The sequence below is a fragment of the Zootoca vivipara genome, chromosome 3 (genome assembly GCF_965207765.1).
Source record: "Zootoca vivipara chromosome 3, rZooViv2.hap1.1, whole genome shotgun sequence".
Lineage (NCBI taxonomy): Eukaryota > Metazoa > Chordata > Lepidosauria > Squamata > Lacertidae > Zootoca > Zootoca vivipara.
Window position 1 is genome coordinate 30,137,794 of NC_142586.1, and position 19,653 is coordinate 30,157,446.

The 19,653-nt window shown below is 40.4% G+C and overlaps 1 protein-coding gene across 2 annotated transcripts in view; it reads left to right on the top strand.

The window, feature by feature from the left end:
• LRRC1 (leucine rich repeat containing 1) overlaps positions 1–19,653 on the top strand; it is a 79,187-nt gene that overhangs the window by 32,807 nt on the left and 26,727 nt on the right. For both annotated transcript variants that reach the window (XM_088665760.1, XM_035109787.3), the window contains exons 5-10: positions 1,027–1,083; positions 1,347–1,410; positions 3,843–3,917; positions 5,438–5,582; positions 9,161–9,279; positions 10,979–11,062. In XM_088665760.1, the coding sequence (XP_088521886.1) occupies positions 1,027–1,083; positions 1,347–1,410; positions 3,843–3,917; positions 5,438–5,582; positions 9,161–9,279; positions 10,979–11,062 (544 nt within the window). The remainder of the gene's footprint in view (positions 1–1,026; positions 1,084–1,346; positions 1,411–3,842; positions 3,918–5,437; positions 5,583–9,160; positions 9,280–10,978; positions 11,063–19,653) is intronic.

A 19,653-nucleotide genomic window follows, 5' to 3' on the forward strand; every position in this document is an offset into this window, starting at 1 on the left:
TTTTTTGTTTTTGTTCAGGGAGGTTGGAGGATTAAGGCAGATTACAGCATTGGGATAATGTCCGATACCTTGTGTTCCATTTGGTCCTAAATAAAACCCTGGCCAGGGTGGGGGAATTGTATGTTACTATGGTGATGATAGGCTTTTACTATGATGGGAAGTGAGTGGAAAGCTTAGCTTAGTCGTGTAATGCCACTTACAATGATGAACACTCCATAAATGGGAAGTTATGGATAGCTGGAGATGCGCGGAACCAATAAATGCAGTTCGTATAGCAAAGGCAAGTTTTCTTTAATTGAAAAAGGGGGGGGGGAGCTTTACACACTGATGCCTAACCATTGCGTGACACATCCAGGCAGTTCATCCTTTTCTTCTTGTCTCTACTCCACCACTCATTCAAAAACAAACATTTTCAACTTTGAATTTAAGTGTGTGTATTTTCATCCATTGGGTACTCATTTTAAAACCACCAGTTTTGTTTAAAATAGGTTCTCATTTGCCTTAACACATTCTCATTGCAGGAGTTTGTCCTTATCTATGTGTTCCAGGTTTTATTAATCTACACAGATTCACGAATGACATTAGTTTTCTTTTAGTGTTGAGTTCTTGGCGTCTAAGCAATGTGAAACATGAAATGCATCAGTCTTTTGCAAGTTGTAATAGCACTGTAAGGGGGCGAAAGTCCAGGTTTTTCCTTAATGATTTTTATTGATCTCTGTCTCAACATTTCAAGTAATGTGTATCCACCAGTGCCTTTTCCCGTTATTGTGATATGTGGAAGCTCTCCCTACATATCCCTATAAGTAAATGATAGAGATCTTATCTTGTATTTGACATTTACTCTTCATGGCTTTTGAAGTGGGCATGAGTCCATGAAAAAAGATTATGCTATAATCTTTAAGATGTGCCATAAGATGCTTTATTTTTGCTGCAAGAGACTAATACCACTACCCCTTTGGAAAATATTTTTAATGTTCTTTTTAAACAAAGACAAAGGATTAATGAGGTTTGTTTTATCTTTTTTAGCCTTTATAACTTGGCATCACTGGAATTAAGAGAGAATCTGTTGACATATTTACCTGAGTAAGTTGTTCGTTTTAAGTTTGCTTTGCATTCTTGGCATGAATTGCAGTATTTCTCCCTCCCTCTCTTTCTCCAACCCCATTCTTTAAATGAGTCATTCGGTACAAAGAGATGGCGCTGGAATGCAACATTTTCATTAGCATCTTTTAATTTAATTTGTGTGAATGTTATTCAACAATTAAAAGGGGGAATGTCCTAGCCCTAATGCTAATAGCCTGCTTTTAAAGCCATGTGTACAAAATACACTATTCTTGTTTTCCTAGGTCAGTTGCCCAGCTGCAGAGACTAGAAGAGCTAGACCTAGGGAACAATGAACTTTATAATTTGGTAAGCTTCCCACACTTTCCCCTGGTTTATAGTGTTGATGCATTAGTATGCAAATTCCCAAACTGGCAACAGTGACATCTGAAAAGAGCAAGGCTTCCAGAGCATGGTTTTGTACTGATTGCAATTAACGCTGTTCGTTCCAGCAACATTTGGAACTGTCTTTGCTTATTGGGACCCGAAAGCATCTGTGCTTAAAGGGCTGCCTTATGGGCTGTGGAAGTGGATAAGGAACTTATCCAGGGAGGCTATAGAAGGTTATTGGGGAATGTAACTCCATCTTGGGTACGCAAGTGCAGCACCTGTTGCTCATGCTTCATCAAGAGAAGAGGATCTAATCATGTGGTCCATGAATGAGAAGCTTTTATGAATAACAAGGGTTTGCAGAAGGAGCTTCTAAGCAGCCATCCCATTCAAACGAAGCAGCGTTTTGCTTCCACTTCCTGAAGCAGAACAACCAGCAATCTGCTGTTGGGACTGACTGCCCTCCAGCTGACACCTTCTCAACATCTAAGAAGGAAAGCCACCACATCTCTTACAGTCTGTCAAAATAGGACAATGTTAAAACATGGACAGTTGGTCTTAAGATGTACTTTGGAGAGTGATTGAAAAATCCCACTGCTCTGCTTTCCCACTTTGAGTTCCATGGGCTATTCACACCATTGTCTAGTCTAGGATGATCACCTTCTTTTTACAGAATTTAATGCTAATGAAATGCGAACTCACTGAAATTACTATATGCCCACATGTTCTCATACATACGCTTTTCTTGGGTGAACTGGAGAGCACTTAAAATCAGCATTACCTTTCTTCTGTTTGACTTCTTTTTCGTGCAGGTAATGTATAAATGCACACATGACATGTATACAGCCATAGAAGAGTGAAAGGTTGTCACAACTTGGTGATGCTTCCTTGTATAGATTATTGTTTATGTAGACTCGCCCACCATGTTCCCTGTATAGATTGTTTATGTAGGCTTGTCTTTACAGTCATTGCCTCTAAACTCTTCTTCACCTTACTTCATTCCTCAGCTTTCAACTTTCCAAAACTATATTTCCCTTCCCCCATTTTGAAAATTTGCAAATTCTTTTTAAGACTTGCTTTTATGCCACTCACAGTTTGTAGTGTTTTTCTTTTTAACAGTTCTCACACTGGTGACAGAAATGCACATCAAGGCAAGCACATCAAGAGAAAATCCCCACCTGCCCTCCTTAACTTCTTTAATGTTTAATTCATGTTTAAAAATACAAATACACTCTCACACACTAAAATAAGCTCAAACTGTACAGTATGAAATCACAAATTTAATGCATAGATGATTTTATTTTTATTTTTATATATAAAAAAATCAAAATCAAAATTCTCCCCAAACCTAGACAAGATTAACGTTCCATCTCATTCTCTTTTTTCCTTTTTTTCCCCATCCACTGATGTGGCACTGAAGGCAGAGCATAAAAAAATATTAGAAACAGTGCAGGCTCTCATTTAATAACCACAGAGAATATGCATGGAAGACAGACTACAGCAACTAAAAATATTCTGAGGTTAAATTCTTAATAATGGTAGTTAATGTTATAGTGTGGTTTTGGAAGCTCACTGTTAAAAAGCAGGGGGGGAGGAGAAGTGTGTGTGTGGCTCTATTGCAGTATAGAGTCATTGCAAGTTGGTGGTAAGTTTGCTTATGGGCATTAAGTTGCACCGTTTGTCTCGGCATTTTGCTCTTCTTGGCATTTCCCTCTTTTAAGCAGGTCATACAACTTCCCTTAAAGAGAAAGAAAAAATTGCCAGGTTTTTCTAGCAAGAAATAATAAAATGTAACTTCACGAAATAGTGGCCCATCAGAATAATGTGAAACACTTAGATCCGGACACTTTGGAACATAGGGAGCTGGCCCTTCTGTCATTGGTGAAAACGAAGTGCTCCTCGTTACAATGTTTCACGCACATTATAGGTTGTGGTTGTAATCAAGAAACTCTGTATCTGCGAATGTTGCCTGGAAAAGATTTCACTTCTGTGAACTGAAGAAAGGGCTTTGGAATGTTGGGTGGAGTGACTTGGGATGTGGGTTAGGGTTATCAGGAGAGACCCTGGAAGTAGAGCTGTTGCAACATGTTGAGATACCATTTCTCCTCCTCCTTGAAGTTCTGAACTGTTAGCAGTGTTACGTAATGGCATGCTGAGCAGCCAAGAACCAGGAGGAGACACAGGTTTTGTGCTTAGTCTTTATCAATAACCGCACCTATTTGTTGTGAGATTTCTTTGTTATGGGACTTTGGATATAGCAAACCCAAGCATAACGCTTGCAGGAGTTCTGCATTCTTGATTTGGCTATACAGGATACTTAACTGAATAAATGATGTTATTTCGCATTCCCCTGTGTATTTAAAAGTATTTTGCAATGGTATTCATGATACATTTTCTTTCATATGTTGCAGCCAGAAACTATAGGTGCACTTTATAATCTTAAAGATCTCTGGCTAGATGGGAACCAGCTGGCTGAATTACCTCAGGTAAGAGACAATTCTCATCAATTTCTAAATTACACTAAACTACATTGAACATTATTATTATTATTGGATGACTGAAGGGGAAATCTAAGCCCTTCATATCCTGTTATATTAAAAAAAGACAAAGTGTCCATTTAAAGATTATGTAATATTTGATTTCTGCCTGTAAATGTCTTTTCATCTTTGTACGTGTGTTTTGAAGCTGGAAAAGCACAGGGGAAGGGATGTGATGTCAGTGACTGCTAGGCATCGATCAGTTTCCCTCTCTGCCTCACAGCAGAGAGGTCACTTATGTGTCATGTAACTGCAAGGAAGTGGAAGGGGCCATGATAATCTCAAGGGGGAAGTAGGTGACTCTCAAGGATATTAAGCCCCCCAAAGAGTGGTGAATCCTTTTCAGCCTGATGGAGTCATTTCCTCGTGGTCGACCTTTTTTGTGGTCACATGCCAGGGAAGGGGGCCAAAGGTAAAAGTGGGTGTGACCAGAGGCAAACATTGGGCAGGTGGGCAGGGACTGAAATGGGCACAGTAATGAATGGGGCACTTACCTTTGTAGAATAGGCTACATTTCAGCTACTCAAATGCCAGGTGTTTCTGCAGCTCCTCACACACTTCTATCCAAGCAAGCAATAGACTTACCAAGTCAAGCAAATGTGTTTAAAGATGATGAGAGGTGTTGTCCAAGCAGAGGGGGTAAGGCCTGGAGAATGCTTTGGGGGCTAGGGGGCTGCATTTGACCCTTGAACTGCAGGTTGGCCACCTCTGCTTTTCACAGTTGTCTGTTTGGAAGATGAAGAACATGAGAGACACTCTACACAGAAAGTGTGAGCTGCTGTTTTGGAATGTCTGCTTTCTGCTTTCTTTTCACCTGTGTCGATTCAGGAACACGAGTGTTTTGATAACTTGGGAACTGAACTATGAGAAAATGTGTGTAGGTGTGGGTTTTATAGCGCGGGTTCGCTGGCATGTGAGCAGAATTCAACGTAAATGTTGTTGATTTTACAATCGGACCAAGCACCCATATCTTCGGCTAACTGTAACCCAAGCATTGATGGTATAATGGCAAAACTTGGTATACAATTCAGTGAGATTAAATAGTTAAAATATTCCCCTGTTAGACATATTTCTTCTTATAAGGAATGCAGATGCAGGTTTGCTGTATACTGATACTGAAGCTTTAGTCAGCAAGGACTGATTTGACTAATTGTGTGCCTAAGCTTTTACATGTTTAGCCCTTTCACCTTTAATAGTATTCAGAATTGGGTGTTGGCTACTGTTGAATGAATGACTGGCTGGCAGTGCTGGGCTGCACTCATAAGTCAGCAAATTAACTTGGACTGTTAGCACATGCTAGGTATTGCACACAGAGATTTTACTGGTGAATCACTTGTGATATCATCAGAAATGAGTTGTCGTCTGGAAGAGAGGAATTGCCCTTTTGCTGTTAAGCATCTTGTTATGGGGCAGCTGTCAGATCTCTGGGTGCTGCATGTTGAAACATGACTTAGATGTTTGTGTTGTAGGAAATAGGAAGCCTGAAAAACCTGCTATGCCTGGATATCTCCGAAAACAAACTGGAAAAACTGCCTGAAGAGATAAGCGGTCTGCTGTCTTTAACTGACCTACTCATCTCTCAGAACCTTCTTGAGGTGCTACCAGATGGCGTAGGTAAGTGAAAAGTGTTTGTTTTTAATTAAAGTCCAAACATTTCCAATGGAACAATTTCTTTCTCAAAGAAATTTCTGCTTCGGACTAATGCTGGTAAAGGACAGCACAGTACATTGGCTGCATTTACACATAACATTAGTCCTTGGTTTAGGGTTGCAAGACTTGAGTTTGTGTGACTCTTGGACTCATGTATTCTCCAGCCTCTTTCCTTCTCAGGCAGGACCATAAGCAGAATAGTAATAGCTTCTGCTTTTGTCTATGCACAATTTAGTATTGTATCCAAACTTTAAGCTGTGAAGAGAGCCTGGGTGTCTAGTGGTTAGAGCAGGCTTCATCAACCTCAGCCCTCCAGATGTTTTGAGACTACAGTTCCCATCATCCCTGACCACTGGTCCTGCTAGCTAGGGATCATGGGAGTTGTAGGCCAAAAACACCTGGAGGGCCGAGGTTGAGGGAGCCTGCGTTAAAGAGTGTCTGGCCCAGGACCTGGGAGAGATCAAGGTTCAAATCCCTACTCAGTCATGAAGCTCACTGGTTGTCCTTAGGCCATTTGGTCTTTCTCAGTCAAACCTACTTCCTGCAGTGACTGTGAAAATTAAGCAAGGGAGGAAAAAGAATCATGTATGCCACCTTGAGACCCCTGGAGGAAAGGTGAGAGATAAAAACAAAGTAGGATAATAAACCACAGCTTGCTTCTGTTTTAGTAAATTGGTGCTTAAGACTAATGTTAGCTAGTCTGGACTCAGATGGACTTTTAAGCTGTAGTTAGTCACTCTCTGCTCTGCTGCCCTCATCTGCTCAAAAGACTCTGTCTTCCACAATACAGGCTGTTAAATCTTTCTCCCACTTGAGACCGTAGCTTTGTTCTGGAATACCATCATGGTTCTCTCCCTCTAATCCATTTATGTCCTATGGTCATTTTTAAATGAAGTGTGATAGCTGCAAATTCATTTGCTTGCATCCATCCTGTTTCTTTTGTGACATTTCTTCTTTTTAAAAGAGCTTTATTTAAATTCTTTAAAATGTTACAAAGAACGAAAAAAGGGAAAATACGAAAATAGTAACAAACCATATGAGGCAATAACAAAACATATAAAACACAACATATGAAATGAATATATAATAATAATAATTTATTATTTATACCCCGCCCAAGTAATCCTCAAGTAATCCTCAACATATTTCCATTCGATTTTACATTTCTGTTTAGGAATATTTCTGATTGCTGCGGTCATTTTGGCTAGATTCATGAACTCCACCAACTTTTCCTGCCATTCAAAGATTGTCGGAATTTTTTTCGATTAGAAGCCTGGCTGCTGCACAGGCATTCTTTTGTGACATTTCTTCCTTTCCCACTATTGCTGGCAGGCTTCCTGGGCCAGGGACCTGGTTTTATTTTTTTGCTTAAGTTAGTTAAAGCACTATATATATATTGATGCTGCTATGAAAATAATAGTAACTCAAGTACAATGGTTTTCAGGTACAGTAAGGGAATACTCTTAAGAAAACATCTCATATGAGATTCTTCCAACTGTAATATCTCTATTTTCGCAAGCTTTATTTTGATTGCCTTATCTTGTCTGGTGCTGCCCAGGCCTCTCCCTCTTTGTCCTTGCCTTCCTCCCACTTGCTAAACATCCTGGCTGCTGCCCTTAGAACTCCTACTATTGGTGATATAGCCCACAGCAGTCAGTCAGCAGTTTCCTTTTTACTCGCTGTGCTTTGCCAATTTTTTATTGGTACATAACCAATTACCTATTACAGAGAGGGCAATTGGAGGCTTATGAATAAGGCCATTAATTACCTTTCATCAGACTCTCTCACTGTGGCCACAGCATTAAAAAATGAAACTGCCCCCCCCCACCAAAGCAACTATCCTAAAAATGCATGACTTTCTACACCTGTGTCTTATAGCCAGTGGATGGAAATAGGGAATTGGACCAGAATTCAAATGCTAAAAAGCTTTATGGGTAGCCTCGGGAAGCCAACCTCTGTTGGATTAACATACTTTGCAGGGTTGTTGAGGATATATTAAAATCAAGGCCAGAATAAGGTGGTTGGGGGCCCTGGTGCAGTTTGCAAAGTAGTTGTCCCCCCTCCCCCCCACCGAATCCACAAAGCAAGTTGTGAAGTATTTTAAAGCACCTAACAAATTTATTATGGCATAAGCTTTCATAAACTACAAAAAAATAGTCTTGCCAACTACAATTTTACAGTAGTCAGCTAAGCACAAGCAAAAGACAGTTTGCTAGCCTTGCTAAACAGAAAGAAAATACTCTGAAAATGGGCAGTTTGACATTTTAAACTCACTTAACTTACCATAAAATGGCTGCAAAAGGAGACTTGGTGCTGTTATAATATGCATCAAATGTTGCTTCCTTTAACCTGAGTTGCAGCTTTGTACTATAAAGGACTCCCCCCCCCCCACACGCACACACACATGCATTGGTACAACTACTTAATTTGGCCTGATTATAGTGTTTGTTGGATGCATAACTCCCACTTGTTCTCAGTTGAGCTTACTCACAGGTAAGTGTGCACAGAAGATTAATTACAAAAAGGAGGTGTCATAGGGCAGGCATGTCCAACTTTCAAGAGATTGAGATCTACTCCCACTATATAAATTGTTGAGCTTGTGGGGGTGGGGAGAGGGTCCCGTGATCTACTGCGATCTACCATGGACACAAATAGGGGACTGTGGAAAACAGAGTAATCTTCCTTCATTTTAAAAAACTTTTTACTATTTTGCTTTTACAGATGAAATAGTAAGGAAAAGCATACGATCAGCATTTTTCCTAATTGCTTAGTTAAAAATAAAAACAAAGCCTTTCCCTGCTTTTCAGTGTTTTGCTGCATGGCAGAACCACTGAAATAACTAACATAAATGTAAAATGGATTTTTTTCCCATTGAATAATGTGATTGTGTTACAATTATTTGATTTTAAATATGTTTTTAATCAACTTGGTTTAAACATAGTGGTCTACCTATATTTGCATTGATAATGACAACCCCCTGCCTCCCATTGTGAACTGTCCCATTGCTTTCTCGTAAGAAATCTAAGACTAAGCCCCATTAAACCCCAATGATTCCTACATCCTGGTATCTAAACAACCCACTCGTCCACCACTGCTCTGACCTCACTCATTGGCTAAAAACATTGCAAGCCAGGTGTAGCCAGGCTTGATCATCTTACATAAATCACTTAGAAGGTTGTTTGCGCATTTTTGCTTCATAGCTTTTAGTCTCAGTTGACTTGAAGGAAAGCGTACCTCAATGGTTCTTGACTATATTGTCCTTTCTTGTTCTGCAACAGCTATTGTTAAATAACTTGGGTGATAACACCACTTAGACAAAAGTCACATGGAGTTTTGTTTTCTCATTTTCTAGATTATAAACATACCTGAAATAAATATCTTTGAGAAAACCTTATTAGAAACAACACCACCACAAAATTTTGCTGGCACACCTCAAGTATTTTAGAATACCTGTTAATGATGTCTGACAAGCATTTTATTCCACATATTTGCGACTGGTGCAGTTAAAGCAACTAGCATAAACTTTTCTCTTCTGCTTGCAGGTAAATTAAAAAACCTATCCATCTTGAAGGTTGACCAGAACCGGCTTGTTCAGTTAACAGAAGCAGTAGGAGACTGTGAAAGCCTTACTGAGTTAGTTCTCACAGAAAACCAGCTGCTGGTAAGTATGGCTGCAGCTCTTCAAATGAGTGGCAGTAATTAAGCCTTTTGCTATATCCTGACTCATTTTCACTGCAGCATCTTTGTTGTTCCAACTTATGACTATTCTAGTAAAATATAAGACAGTCGAATTAGTACCCTTCAATGTGCATTCTTAAACACATACTATGTGTACCATGGAGGCTGTAGGCTAGGAAAAATATGGGATTAACAGAGAGAATGAGAACAAACTTAGATTTGAGTTTTAAGCAGCTGTTACTTGTATCTAGCTTTTTACATAATTCAGAAAACATTTGTGGCATATATGAAAAGTGCAACAGAAATGAGAACACCCCCCCCCAAAGGAACTGGATCTTGATTTTCCTAAAGAAGGGCCAGTAGGGTCCAAAGCACATTTGAATAATAAATATGTTTTGCCTACCCTGCTTATTTATATATTTGTTTGTTTTGCTTGCATATTTAAGAAACCACAGGGATGAAAAAGCTACTTATTACTTCTTTGAGTAAAATGTCTCGTCATTACATTTTAGAGCAGTGTTTCCCAAACTCAGGTCTCCAGCTGTTTTCGGAATACAATTCCCACCATTCCTGACCACTGATCTTGCTGGCTAGGGATGATGAGAGTTGTAGTCCAAAAACAGCTGGAGACACAAGTTTGGGAAACACTGCTTTAGTGGTAGGCAGAGGTAGGAAAACCTGTTCCAAATTTAAGAAACTTGCCAAGATTGGCTGGTACAACTTCACTACTGTATCATTCTATCTTTCTTCCCTACTCAATTTTTCCTAACATGCATTCACCTCATAATGGAAAGCCTTGATTAAAAGGGTTTGGGTCCACATATCTCCCCAATGAATATCTGATTGCAAATGCTCTTCAGTAAGCTGGTAGTTATATCTTCAGAGGGAGAGACACTTTGATTTAAAGCCTCCAACATTTTCCATTTGCCCAGTGTGGCAGAGCAGCAGCGTAGTCACTGCTGCTTACTGAGAGCGATGAGGTTGGGGTTGTGCAAATGCTATTTCTGCAGCTCCACCCACTCACCCCTGTATCAGGTGAGCTGTTCCTGCATATGACACAAAAGCTCCCTGGTGCTGGAAATAGAGGCAGTGTGGAAAAAGAAAATGGAAAGAACCCTATGTTGCAGCTGTTTCTGACACTTCCAGGTGGGTGCCCAAGTTAGGATGTTGTTGGATCTTGGGACGCTGTGGTTTTCAAGCCAGGGGATGAGGAGGAGGCAAAAACAGTAATGGCTGCAGAGGTGAGGAAGCAAGGAGGGTTCTGAATGACACGGCAACATTTTTATCCGCTAGGCAAGATGCAAACATAAAAACAGACTGCACACCATAGTTACTTAACTTACATAGTTACATTGGCTTCATCCTCAGATTATTCATATGTAAATTCGTATGTGGTGGTGAGCATTCCTCTTGGCACGGCCATCACTGCTCATTACCTGGGATGGGTTTATGCTTGAGCCAGCAATGAGGTCATAGTCACATGGTTGTAGCAGAGGATTGGCGGCTTTGCTTTGATCTGCCCCACCACATTCACCCCTAGAACTTCACTGAACTCACACACCTTGGGATCTTTAAATCTCAACAACCTGTACCATCTGGAACTTCCAAACTGCTCTGAAAGATAAACACATATTGAAAAGTATTGGTAATCACTGACATTGCTTTGCATTGATCTAAAACAGACTTTGCCGAAGAGCATTGGACGGCTAAAGAAGCTGAATATACTGAACGCCGACAGAAACAAACTAGTGTCTTTACCCAAAGAGGTAAGCAATATCCCTGTTGTTTGTCTTTGCAGGGGAAGCTGGACAGCATGTAAAAAAGGTATGTCATTTCCATTCAGCTAGCAGTCTTGGGTCAGGGATGATGGGGCTTGTAGCCCAACAACGAATGAAGAGCCATAGGTCCCCATTTCTCAACTAGAATGAAGTGTAATAGGGCGAGAGATTGGACTGCACTGACTAGTAAAACCTGAAATAAGTGGACCTGGGTGGATGGAAATAAATGCATGTAAGGAAGTGGATTAGAGCAGTCTATAACTGAAATGGTAATTTACTGTCCAATGTGCTGTGGTTGGTGTCTAGTGGTTTAGCCCAAATGATTTCACTTCTCATGGTCTTGGACAATCCAGATCTGAAAGGAGCTCTTAATTTCCATCAACATCCACTCAACCCAGCAGATGAAGCATTTTCAAAGTTAGAAAAAGAAAGAAAGAAGGCCAGTTCCTTTCCCAGGGCAATGTTTTGGAACACTAATTGCTGATGAATGTGTGGTGCTCTATCAGAATACCCTTGAAAGTCCCAAGCAATTATGAGTATTACTGGTTAGCCATTTAGCTTTTTATGGTTAAAAATTACTATGCAGAAGTTCGTCTCAAGGTCACAAGATTTGAAATGGAATTGGGTGCTTGTAACAAATGAACTGAAGAACGGTGCCTTCTTGGATATTTATACAACACCTGCAGGTTTTTTTTTTTTAAAAAAAAAACATTTTGTATTTAGCACACTTATGAGATTGCATTGCTGGCAGTCTTATTGTTACAGACTCTTGTCTGTGGCAGGTTCTGACCTGCAGAATGCTTGTGTCTTTCTTTGTGAATAATTTACTGAGGGGTAGCTGTGCTTATACTGCAGCAAAACAAAAGGCATTGCAGCAAAAGAAACAAACCAAAAAGATTTAATAGATTTGCTATCGCAAATCTGCTGAGAATCCTCAGGAGACCTAGATTCCTCATAGGAAGCTAGTCCCGTGATCTGTTTGAGCAAGCATGTACCTTGTAACTGAATCCTGCAATGTAATGTTTCTGGATTTCAAAGCATAGTGTACCTTGCAAATGTCCCCTTTAGCCCTTGGGAATTGCAACTTTGGAAGTAAACGTAGGCTTCAGTTCTGCTATCGTAGTTTAAATCAGTGTCCTTTAAGGCTAAGAAATGTCACTGTGGCATAACTTTCAACAGACACAGTTACTTTCTTACACATGTGTCTTCCAATCTTCATTTTATGCAAAAACTGTGCTGGGCACATGTAATCTGCTTGGTTTGCTTTTAGTTCCGCTCTGTTGCTGAGTGAAACTGGTTTTGGTTTTTAAGGAGGGTAGGAGCGGGGTTGGAATGACAGCAGACAGGCTTCTGGTGGTGGGTTTTTTTTTGTTGCCAGTGTAGCTGTTTGATAACATTTGCTTTAAGCAAAAATATGAACATGTGCTATAAATAAGAAAAGCCACACATGGTGTGAAAGTCAAAATGACAAGAAGAAATGTAATTTAATACATCCAGAGACTGAAAGACTGCAGGGATGGAGCAGCATGGTGAGGAGTCTGCCAGCTGACACAGCCTTACAAATTCTGCAGACTAAGCCTGGTGGCAGGAGCCTTGGCCCAGGAAGTAGGTTTGATTTGTCCTAGTAACCCAAAGGCTTCAACTCTGCCCTTACCACTCAATGGGATAACTGCTACATTGCAGTAAACATTTCAAAAACAGTAATAGAATCATAGAATCATAGAGTTGGAAGAGACCACAAGGGCCATCCAGTCCAATCCCCTGACAAGCGGGAAACACCATCAAAGCATTCTTGACAGATGGCTGTCAAGCCTCTGCTTAAAGACCTCCAAAGAAGGAGACAGCAAGTTCCACTGCCGAACAGCTCTTACTGTCAGGAAGTTCTTCCTAATGTTTAGGTGGAATCTTCTTTCTTGTAGTTTGAATCCATTGCTCCATGTCGGCTTCTCTGGAGCAGCAGAAAACAACCTTTCTCCCTCCTCTATATGTCTTATTAGCCCTTGAAGGTCAACATAGGTTTGTTGCTTCAGTTGGCCACATGCTCCTGCACTTTTAAGCTTCCAAGTCAGAGAAGTCGTCAGAATTTTCCTTTTCTTTGTAGTTTAGATGTTGATTTTTCTGGCCTCTCCAGATACATCTGATATCTGTGAATAGGCATGATGGATGAGCACTGAGGATCACCAATCCTGAGCAGTTCTACATGCTAGAAAATGTGAAGGGGGGCCAGTATAAAGAGATAGCCTTGTATAAGTGTACTCATACCCTTTTATATAGGATCACACCAAATCAGACCAGGTCTCCTTTTAGCTCTGCAGGGTTTCAGACAGGGAGTCTTTCTCAGCCCTACTTGCAGATGTTGCGACTGAACCTGGGAGCTTCTACACTTGGGTGGCCCTCCAGATGTTGTTGGACTCCAGTTCCCATCAGCCTTATCCAGCATGACCAATGACCAAGGATGATGGGGGTTGGATTTCAACATTTGGAGGGCCACAAGTTCCACATCCCTGCCCTACATTGAAAGCATGAGGGCTATGCATTCATTTTCTTCCTATGTAACCAAATGTGGTTGATTCTCAGCCAACAAATATGTTGACAATTAAGTGTATGAGAACAGTTAATTGAAAGCAAAGCAAATCAGCACCCTTAATTGGATGTAACTGCAGAATGAAGATTGTGTTCGACTAAGTCCTACCCAGAGTACACCCATTGTAATTAACGAACCTAAATTGGTAATTTCCATTAATTTCAATGGGTCTGCTCTGCATAGGACTAGCATTGAATACCACCCTGAGAGTTTATTCTACAGTTTTATTCATACGATAGTAGAGAGGTTTGGTGATTATTTGATACTTCATTGATTAGAAAATGTGAGTCCAGGAAGCTGACTGTTTTTTTCTGATCTCAGTGATATTTAAACCTGGAGATAAAATTAAATTATAAATAGAATTTTGTCTTTGACTGAATACCACATGTATGCCAGGGTCTGATAAGAAACAGTTTTTTGTCTGGTGGGTTTAGCCTTCTTTCTGTGTACCACGTAATTTGTCACAAATATCTGAGGGACCTGAATTGTGCCTGGGGGCCTGTATATCCTGCCAGTCATTTTACTATGAGAGCTTCAGATTATACAGAATGCGCTGCTACACAAGGTTGACTGTTGTGTTATAGTACAGAGATAACTGCATGCTGAGTCAAATAGTTGTTTTGTTGAGAGGAGGAAAGGAAATACTGGAGTTTAGCTTCAAATGTATCAATATACTCTGTACAGAACCTTAAATATGATAGCATGTGCTTTATTTATTTTTTAGAAGCGTAGCAAAAAGTTTGGGCAATTTTTCTGCTCTGTAGTGCCATGCAACTAAGGGTTTGGCTGCAGGCTAAATAATTGGTGGCCAATTTATTTTTGGTTTAGTATAACCAGACCCACAAGCCCTCCTTCTCCTGTCCAGGGATGTCACAAACTCCAGCTTCCTGGGCCACTTCTGCTGCTAATAGGTCGCTCCTTTTGCTTCCATTAACTGTGCAAAAGTCCAGTTAGTTTTGCTCACTCTCTGGATCTTGAATATTCACCAGTTTATTTCTCTATACCCTCTTTGGTATTTTTCATGATGTCATAAGTAGCTGTTTCAGAGCTTCAAACCTCATATTGCCAGTGGTGAACTGTGTCTGGTGTTACATAAACCAGCTATTCCGGCTGCTCCGCAGCTAATCATAGCCATCAGTGCCACCTACAGAAATATGACAAAGTGAACTGCCAAGTGCGATAATGAGAACCTCTGCTGTGCAGTGTTGGGATGGAACCCTGACAAAATTCTGACAGGTGAGATCAAAGGAGGTGGGCTTGCGTTGCCTTAATAGCAAAGGGTTTGACATGGGGAGATTAGTGGGTGGATTTCAGCAAGCAGCTTCTCGCAGCCAGGCAGGTTTGATGAAGTGATGGCCAGGTTCTTTTTATTCCTACCTGTTTGAAATCATTATATGAACTAACAGCTGATTCAGCTGATTCATACACAGTGATTTATTTCGTTGCTCTGTTGTTCGGTATTTGATGTGGGACAGCCTGCTTTGATAAGGTACTGTCTGAAATGATGTGCACTGATATAAAAACTCTGGTGGCTTGTTAGTGGTGGCTGTTTTACACCTGCAAATAATCACTTAATGTTGAAGTTTTGGAGTTCCGAGATCATAAATATATATATACATATATACGGATTTTGTTTGTCCCCTATTTTCTTGTTCCCTCTTTTGCAAATGGGAATTTTTAACAAAGTCTAGAACCAGAGCCCCTAAAGATCCTCGGTATGCAATGTAACATGCACAAATGAATACAATACTCTTCAGTCATTCCAAGTTATCCAAAAGGGGTCAGAGGAACATACATGCAATTCAACCAACCAGATCCAAACGTCTGCTATTTTTGCCTTTTTTGCATTTGCGTTGTGTTTTTCGTCCTGCATTTGAGCCATGTTCTGGGATATACATTAGGTATCTATAAATACATAAAAATGAAATGGTGGTTAAATGTATAACTTGGCAGCTGGGACTAATAAAACTGTTGGCAAATATGATATCAAGTGACCCACTGCTTATTCATCACTTGACCTGGTCAGATAGCGAGAGAATATTCTGGTTGTGTGTTGTGGCATGGATGCTTTGGAACATGCATGCCATTTAGAAAATAATGTTAGTTAAACCACGGAACTCACTTCTACAAGATGCAGTGACGGCCACCATGTCAGCATGGCTTTAAAAGAAGATTAGGCAAATTCATGGAGGAGAAGGCTATCAAGGCCACAAGCCATTGTGGCTATGTTCTCTCCCCATTGTTGGAGGCAATATGCCCCTGTATGCCAGTACTGCTTGTGGACGTCCCATAGGCATCTGATTAGCCACTGTAGGAACAGGATATTGAACTAGATGCACTCGATCCAGCAGACCCTTATGTTCTTATGCTCTTTGAACCCTGTTTATTTGACTTGCCACAAAAGTAGAATGGATTTTCCCACGAAAATGCTTTCCCTAGTAATCATTGTTTCTGTTAATTGTTTCATGTAAGTAAATGTTTCTGTAAACTCTCCTTACCACTATTTGTAGATATTTCCCCCCTCTACAAAGTGCAAAATATTTTGGCAGGAAGATCAGTAAACCTCAAGGTACTGAACAGCCATCCTTTTGAACGCAGTGTGTCCGTATGTTACAGAATGGGATACAAAGAAACCCTAAACCCTTGTCTCCGTTCAAATTCCTAAGTGTGCACATAACACCCGAGAACTTCACTGGAAAGTTTCAAGATCAGAATTTTGTTTCACCTAGAGATTCATTCATGCCTAGGGAACCCTGTAGTTTTTGAAGTGGACTAAGGTGATTATTTCAAGAAGGGCTATTACTTCACAGTTGATATCTTACCAGTTTTGATTGGATGCTACATCTTCACCTATTATTTTTGACAGAGCTGCATGGTAACAAATGGTTCAACCTTGTCAATGTTGCTCAGCTGCAAACTGTGGCATTTTAAAAGTAACTATATGTGGTAGATATGGGACGTGGGTGTAGCGCTGTGGTCTAAACCACAGAGCCTAGGGCTTTCCGATCAGATGGTCGCCGGTTCGAATCCTCGTGACAGGGTGAGCTCCCGTTGCTCGGTCCCTGCTCCTGCCCACCTAGCAGTTTGAAAGCACATCAAAGTGCAAGTAGATAAATAGGTGCCACTGTGTTGGGAAGGTAAACAGTGTTTCTGTGCACTGCTCTGGTTTGCCAGAAGTGGCTTAGTCATGCTGGCCACATGACCCAGAAGCTGTCTGCGGACAAACACCGGCTCCCTCGGCCAGTAAAGCAAGATCAGCGCCGCAACCCCAGAGACTGAAACGGTCAGGGGTCCCTTTACCTTTATACAGTATGTGATAGATATCTAGAATGTGCTCTGTGTAGCCAGCCATTAAATATGTATCATTTTTGTGCTCTGAATAGTCAACTTTCCTATTAAAAAAATTAAAAAAAGAGAACCCTTAAGGCATCATTTGCATCTCCTGATTGTATCCTCCATATGAGCATGAAGTGTAGATAGCAAGCAATCACTTATAGTATTCATTTGCAAAACTCTCTCTAGGATAAAAAAATTCCTCCAGTAGCACCTTAAAGACCAACTAAGTTTTTATTTTGGTATGAGCTTTCGTGTGCATGCACACTTCTTCAGATATCCTCTCTCTAGGATGTATGCAACCACATGGGGAACTGGTCATTATTATCTGACCCTGTGGTAAGCAAATACTTTACCATGTTTTGGATTAGGTCAGCAAAGCTCAGCATTATGGACAACTAGGTTCTCACATGGTTTCATTTAGTCAGTTTACAGATTTGCTACAGTTTACCATGTGGTGGTCAGTTCACCAGGCAAATTGCTCAAGGCTGTTCAATGCAGAACTAGCTGGATGCCAGTTTCAGCTAAGTAAGATTAGTGGAAATGTTGAGTTCTCTGGTAGAGAAAAAAAATGTCTCACCATAGAGTGTGTGTGTGTGTGTGTGTGTGCGCGCGCTTGTGCAAGACTGGTATTGTCTTGTCCTTTGAAATAATAGTGTGTGTTTATATCAAACAACTGTCTCTTGTGTTTTTCTTAATTGTTAGCTGCTTGGAAAAATTGAGTCAGGTAAACTCTTGTAACCTTGTAAGTATTGTTCTGTCCACGGTTGCACTGATTCCTTTCATCCAAACTGCTTTCAATGCATGATGATTCCAACTGGCTGCACTTTCATTGCCCCCAAAAGTCTGGGATTTTCCAGCTCAAGGGGTGGGTTCCTCTCAAGAAGGCTGCATGGCCAAAACTCATTCTGCTTGTTCTCGACACAGAATCATTCAAAGAAAACACTCCTTGTGTGCTACAAGGCATCATTTGCCAGCTCATCTAGCATTCACTAACCAGAACAATTGTGCTCAGATTTTTCATTTTAGAGATGCACCAGTTAGGCAGACAATGGATACTTTTGCTACAGTACCTCATATCCTGTCAAGAGTACTTAGAGAAATTTTAGTGCATGGTTTTTCACTCCTGGGGAGGCTCTGCAACTAAAAAAAAACACAATATATAATCATCTTGCTCATGCTTTTTTCCACTATGAACTCCTTGCATGAAAATAGGAGGAAAGTATGCCTGTTTCTAATGGAAGGGAGTATGATGGAAATATTTATGTTGGCAAAAGGTTTGCATACAGATTAAAATGTGATGAAAGGAATACTTTTTTTGGTGGTTAGGGGGGGGGGAGATTTCAGTTGTAATGGGGGGGGGAATGAAAATTCAATTCAACCAAAATTGAATTGGCTCCAATAGCTAGCTAGCATTTAATGAGTCGTTTGAAAAAGTATTTTTAGATTTATAACCAAGGCTTAGAGGGGGCTTTAAAGTGGCTTGTTGATACAAAGATTGTGGTCTCCTTCAAATGGTACAGACTCTCTTTAAGTTGGTGGTTGGCATCGGTGGTAATGACAGTAGAAAACTTTTTATGTGATGATGGAAATTCCATTCATGTTGCAAAGTGACCATCTTAAAGATGCATGTGCTGTTGAAGTTCTTTATAATAGAATGCTTTTTCTCTTGAAATGAGGCTTTGAACTTCACAGAACCTGGGTGTGAGATGATATCCCAAGTTCAAGATGCCTAGCGTTTGCTATGCTGAAATTTAGGTGAATGTAAACAGAAGCTTATATAGAATTTCAGAGGAAATAGGAGACTTCACACAGTAAATTGAAAAGACCCACGCTTAAATCCTATACCTGTTCATTTAGAATAAAGGCTTGCTGATTTTAGTGGAACTTACTCAGTCTTATTTCATTTTAAAACCTACTTAGAATTGGTAACTTAAAAATGGTGATTGTGATTTTGTGCAACTTAAAAAGTATGCCTTAAGTGCTTTTCTTTTCTTTTGGTAGAAAGTATGAATCTATTGCTTTCCAGTGTGCTGTTGAGTTAATCATTGGGGTTCGTGTAAATTATGGCCTTTTTTTAAAGCACAAGATGCCTTACAGTGCACTCTGACATAAGTACTGAGTTTTCAAGTTTGCATAAGCGCAGTCTCAATAATTGCTATGGAGCAACCTTGTGGGTGTTTTACTTAGTATAAGCAACTGCTGCTTTAAAAACACCTCAGCTGCAAATAGAGCGAATTGCAGAATCCAGTGCATTTGACAATGTATCTTGCTTTGGGTGAGCAGGTTTGCGTATTCCATTGTGGCTTTGCAGGTGCGCCAACATATACAAACACATCCCTGAGCACCTGATGCAGAGTAGCATGTAGGGAAAAGAAATGAGATCAGGAAGCCTAATTTTAAAAAGCAGTGGCAGAACCATCAGACCAATAATTCAGGCGTTTTGCTGAAGCTCATCAACTTTGTTCCCAGCTGCTCTCTTTTAGTCGCTAAACACAAGAACTTTAAGTGCTGTCTCTGAAGCATCCATCGTCCAATGGGTTAGCTGAGAAGGAATCAGAATGAGTGTCCCAAGACTGCCCCTTAGTGGAGCGAGTTGTTGTTGTTGTTGTACAAAGCGACTACTAAGGCAAACATGAGTATTCTGGTAACATTAGTACTC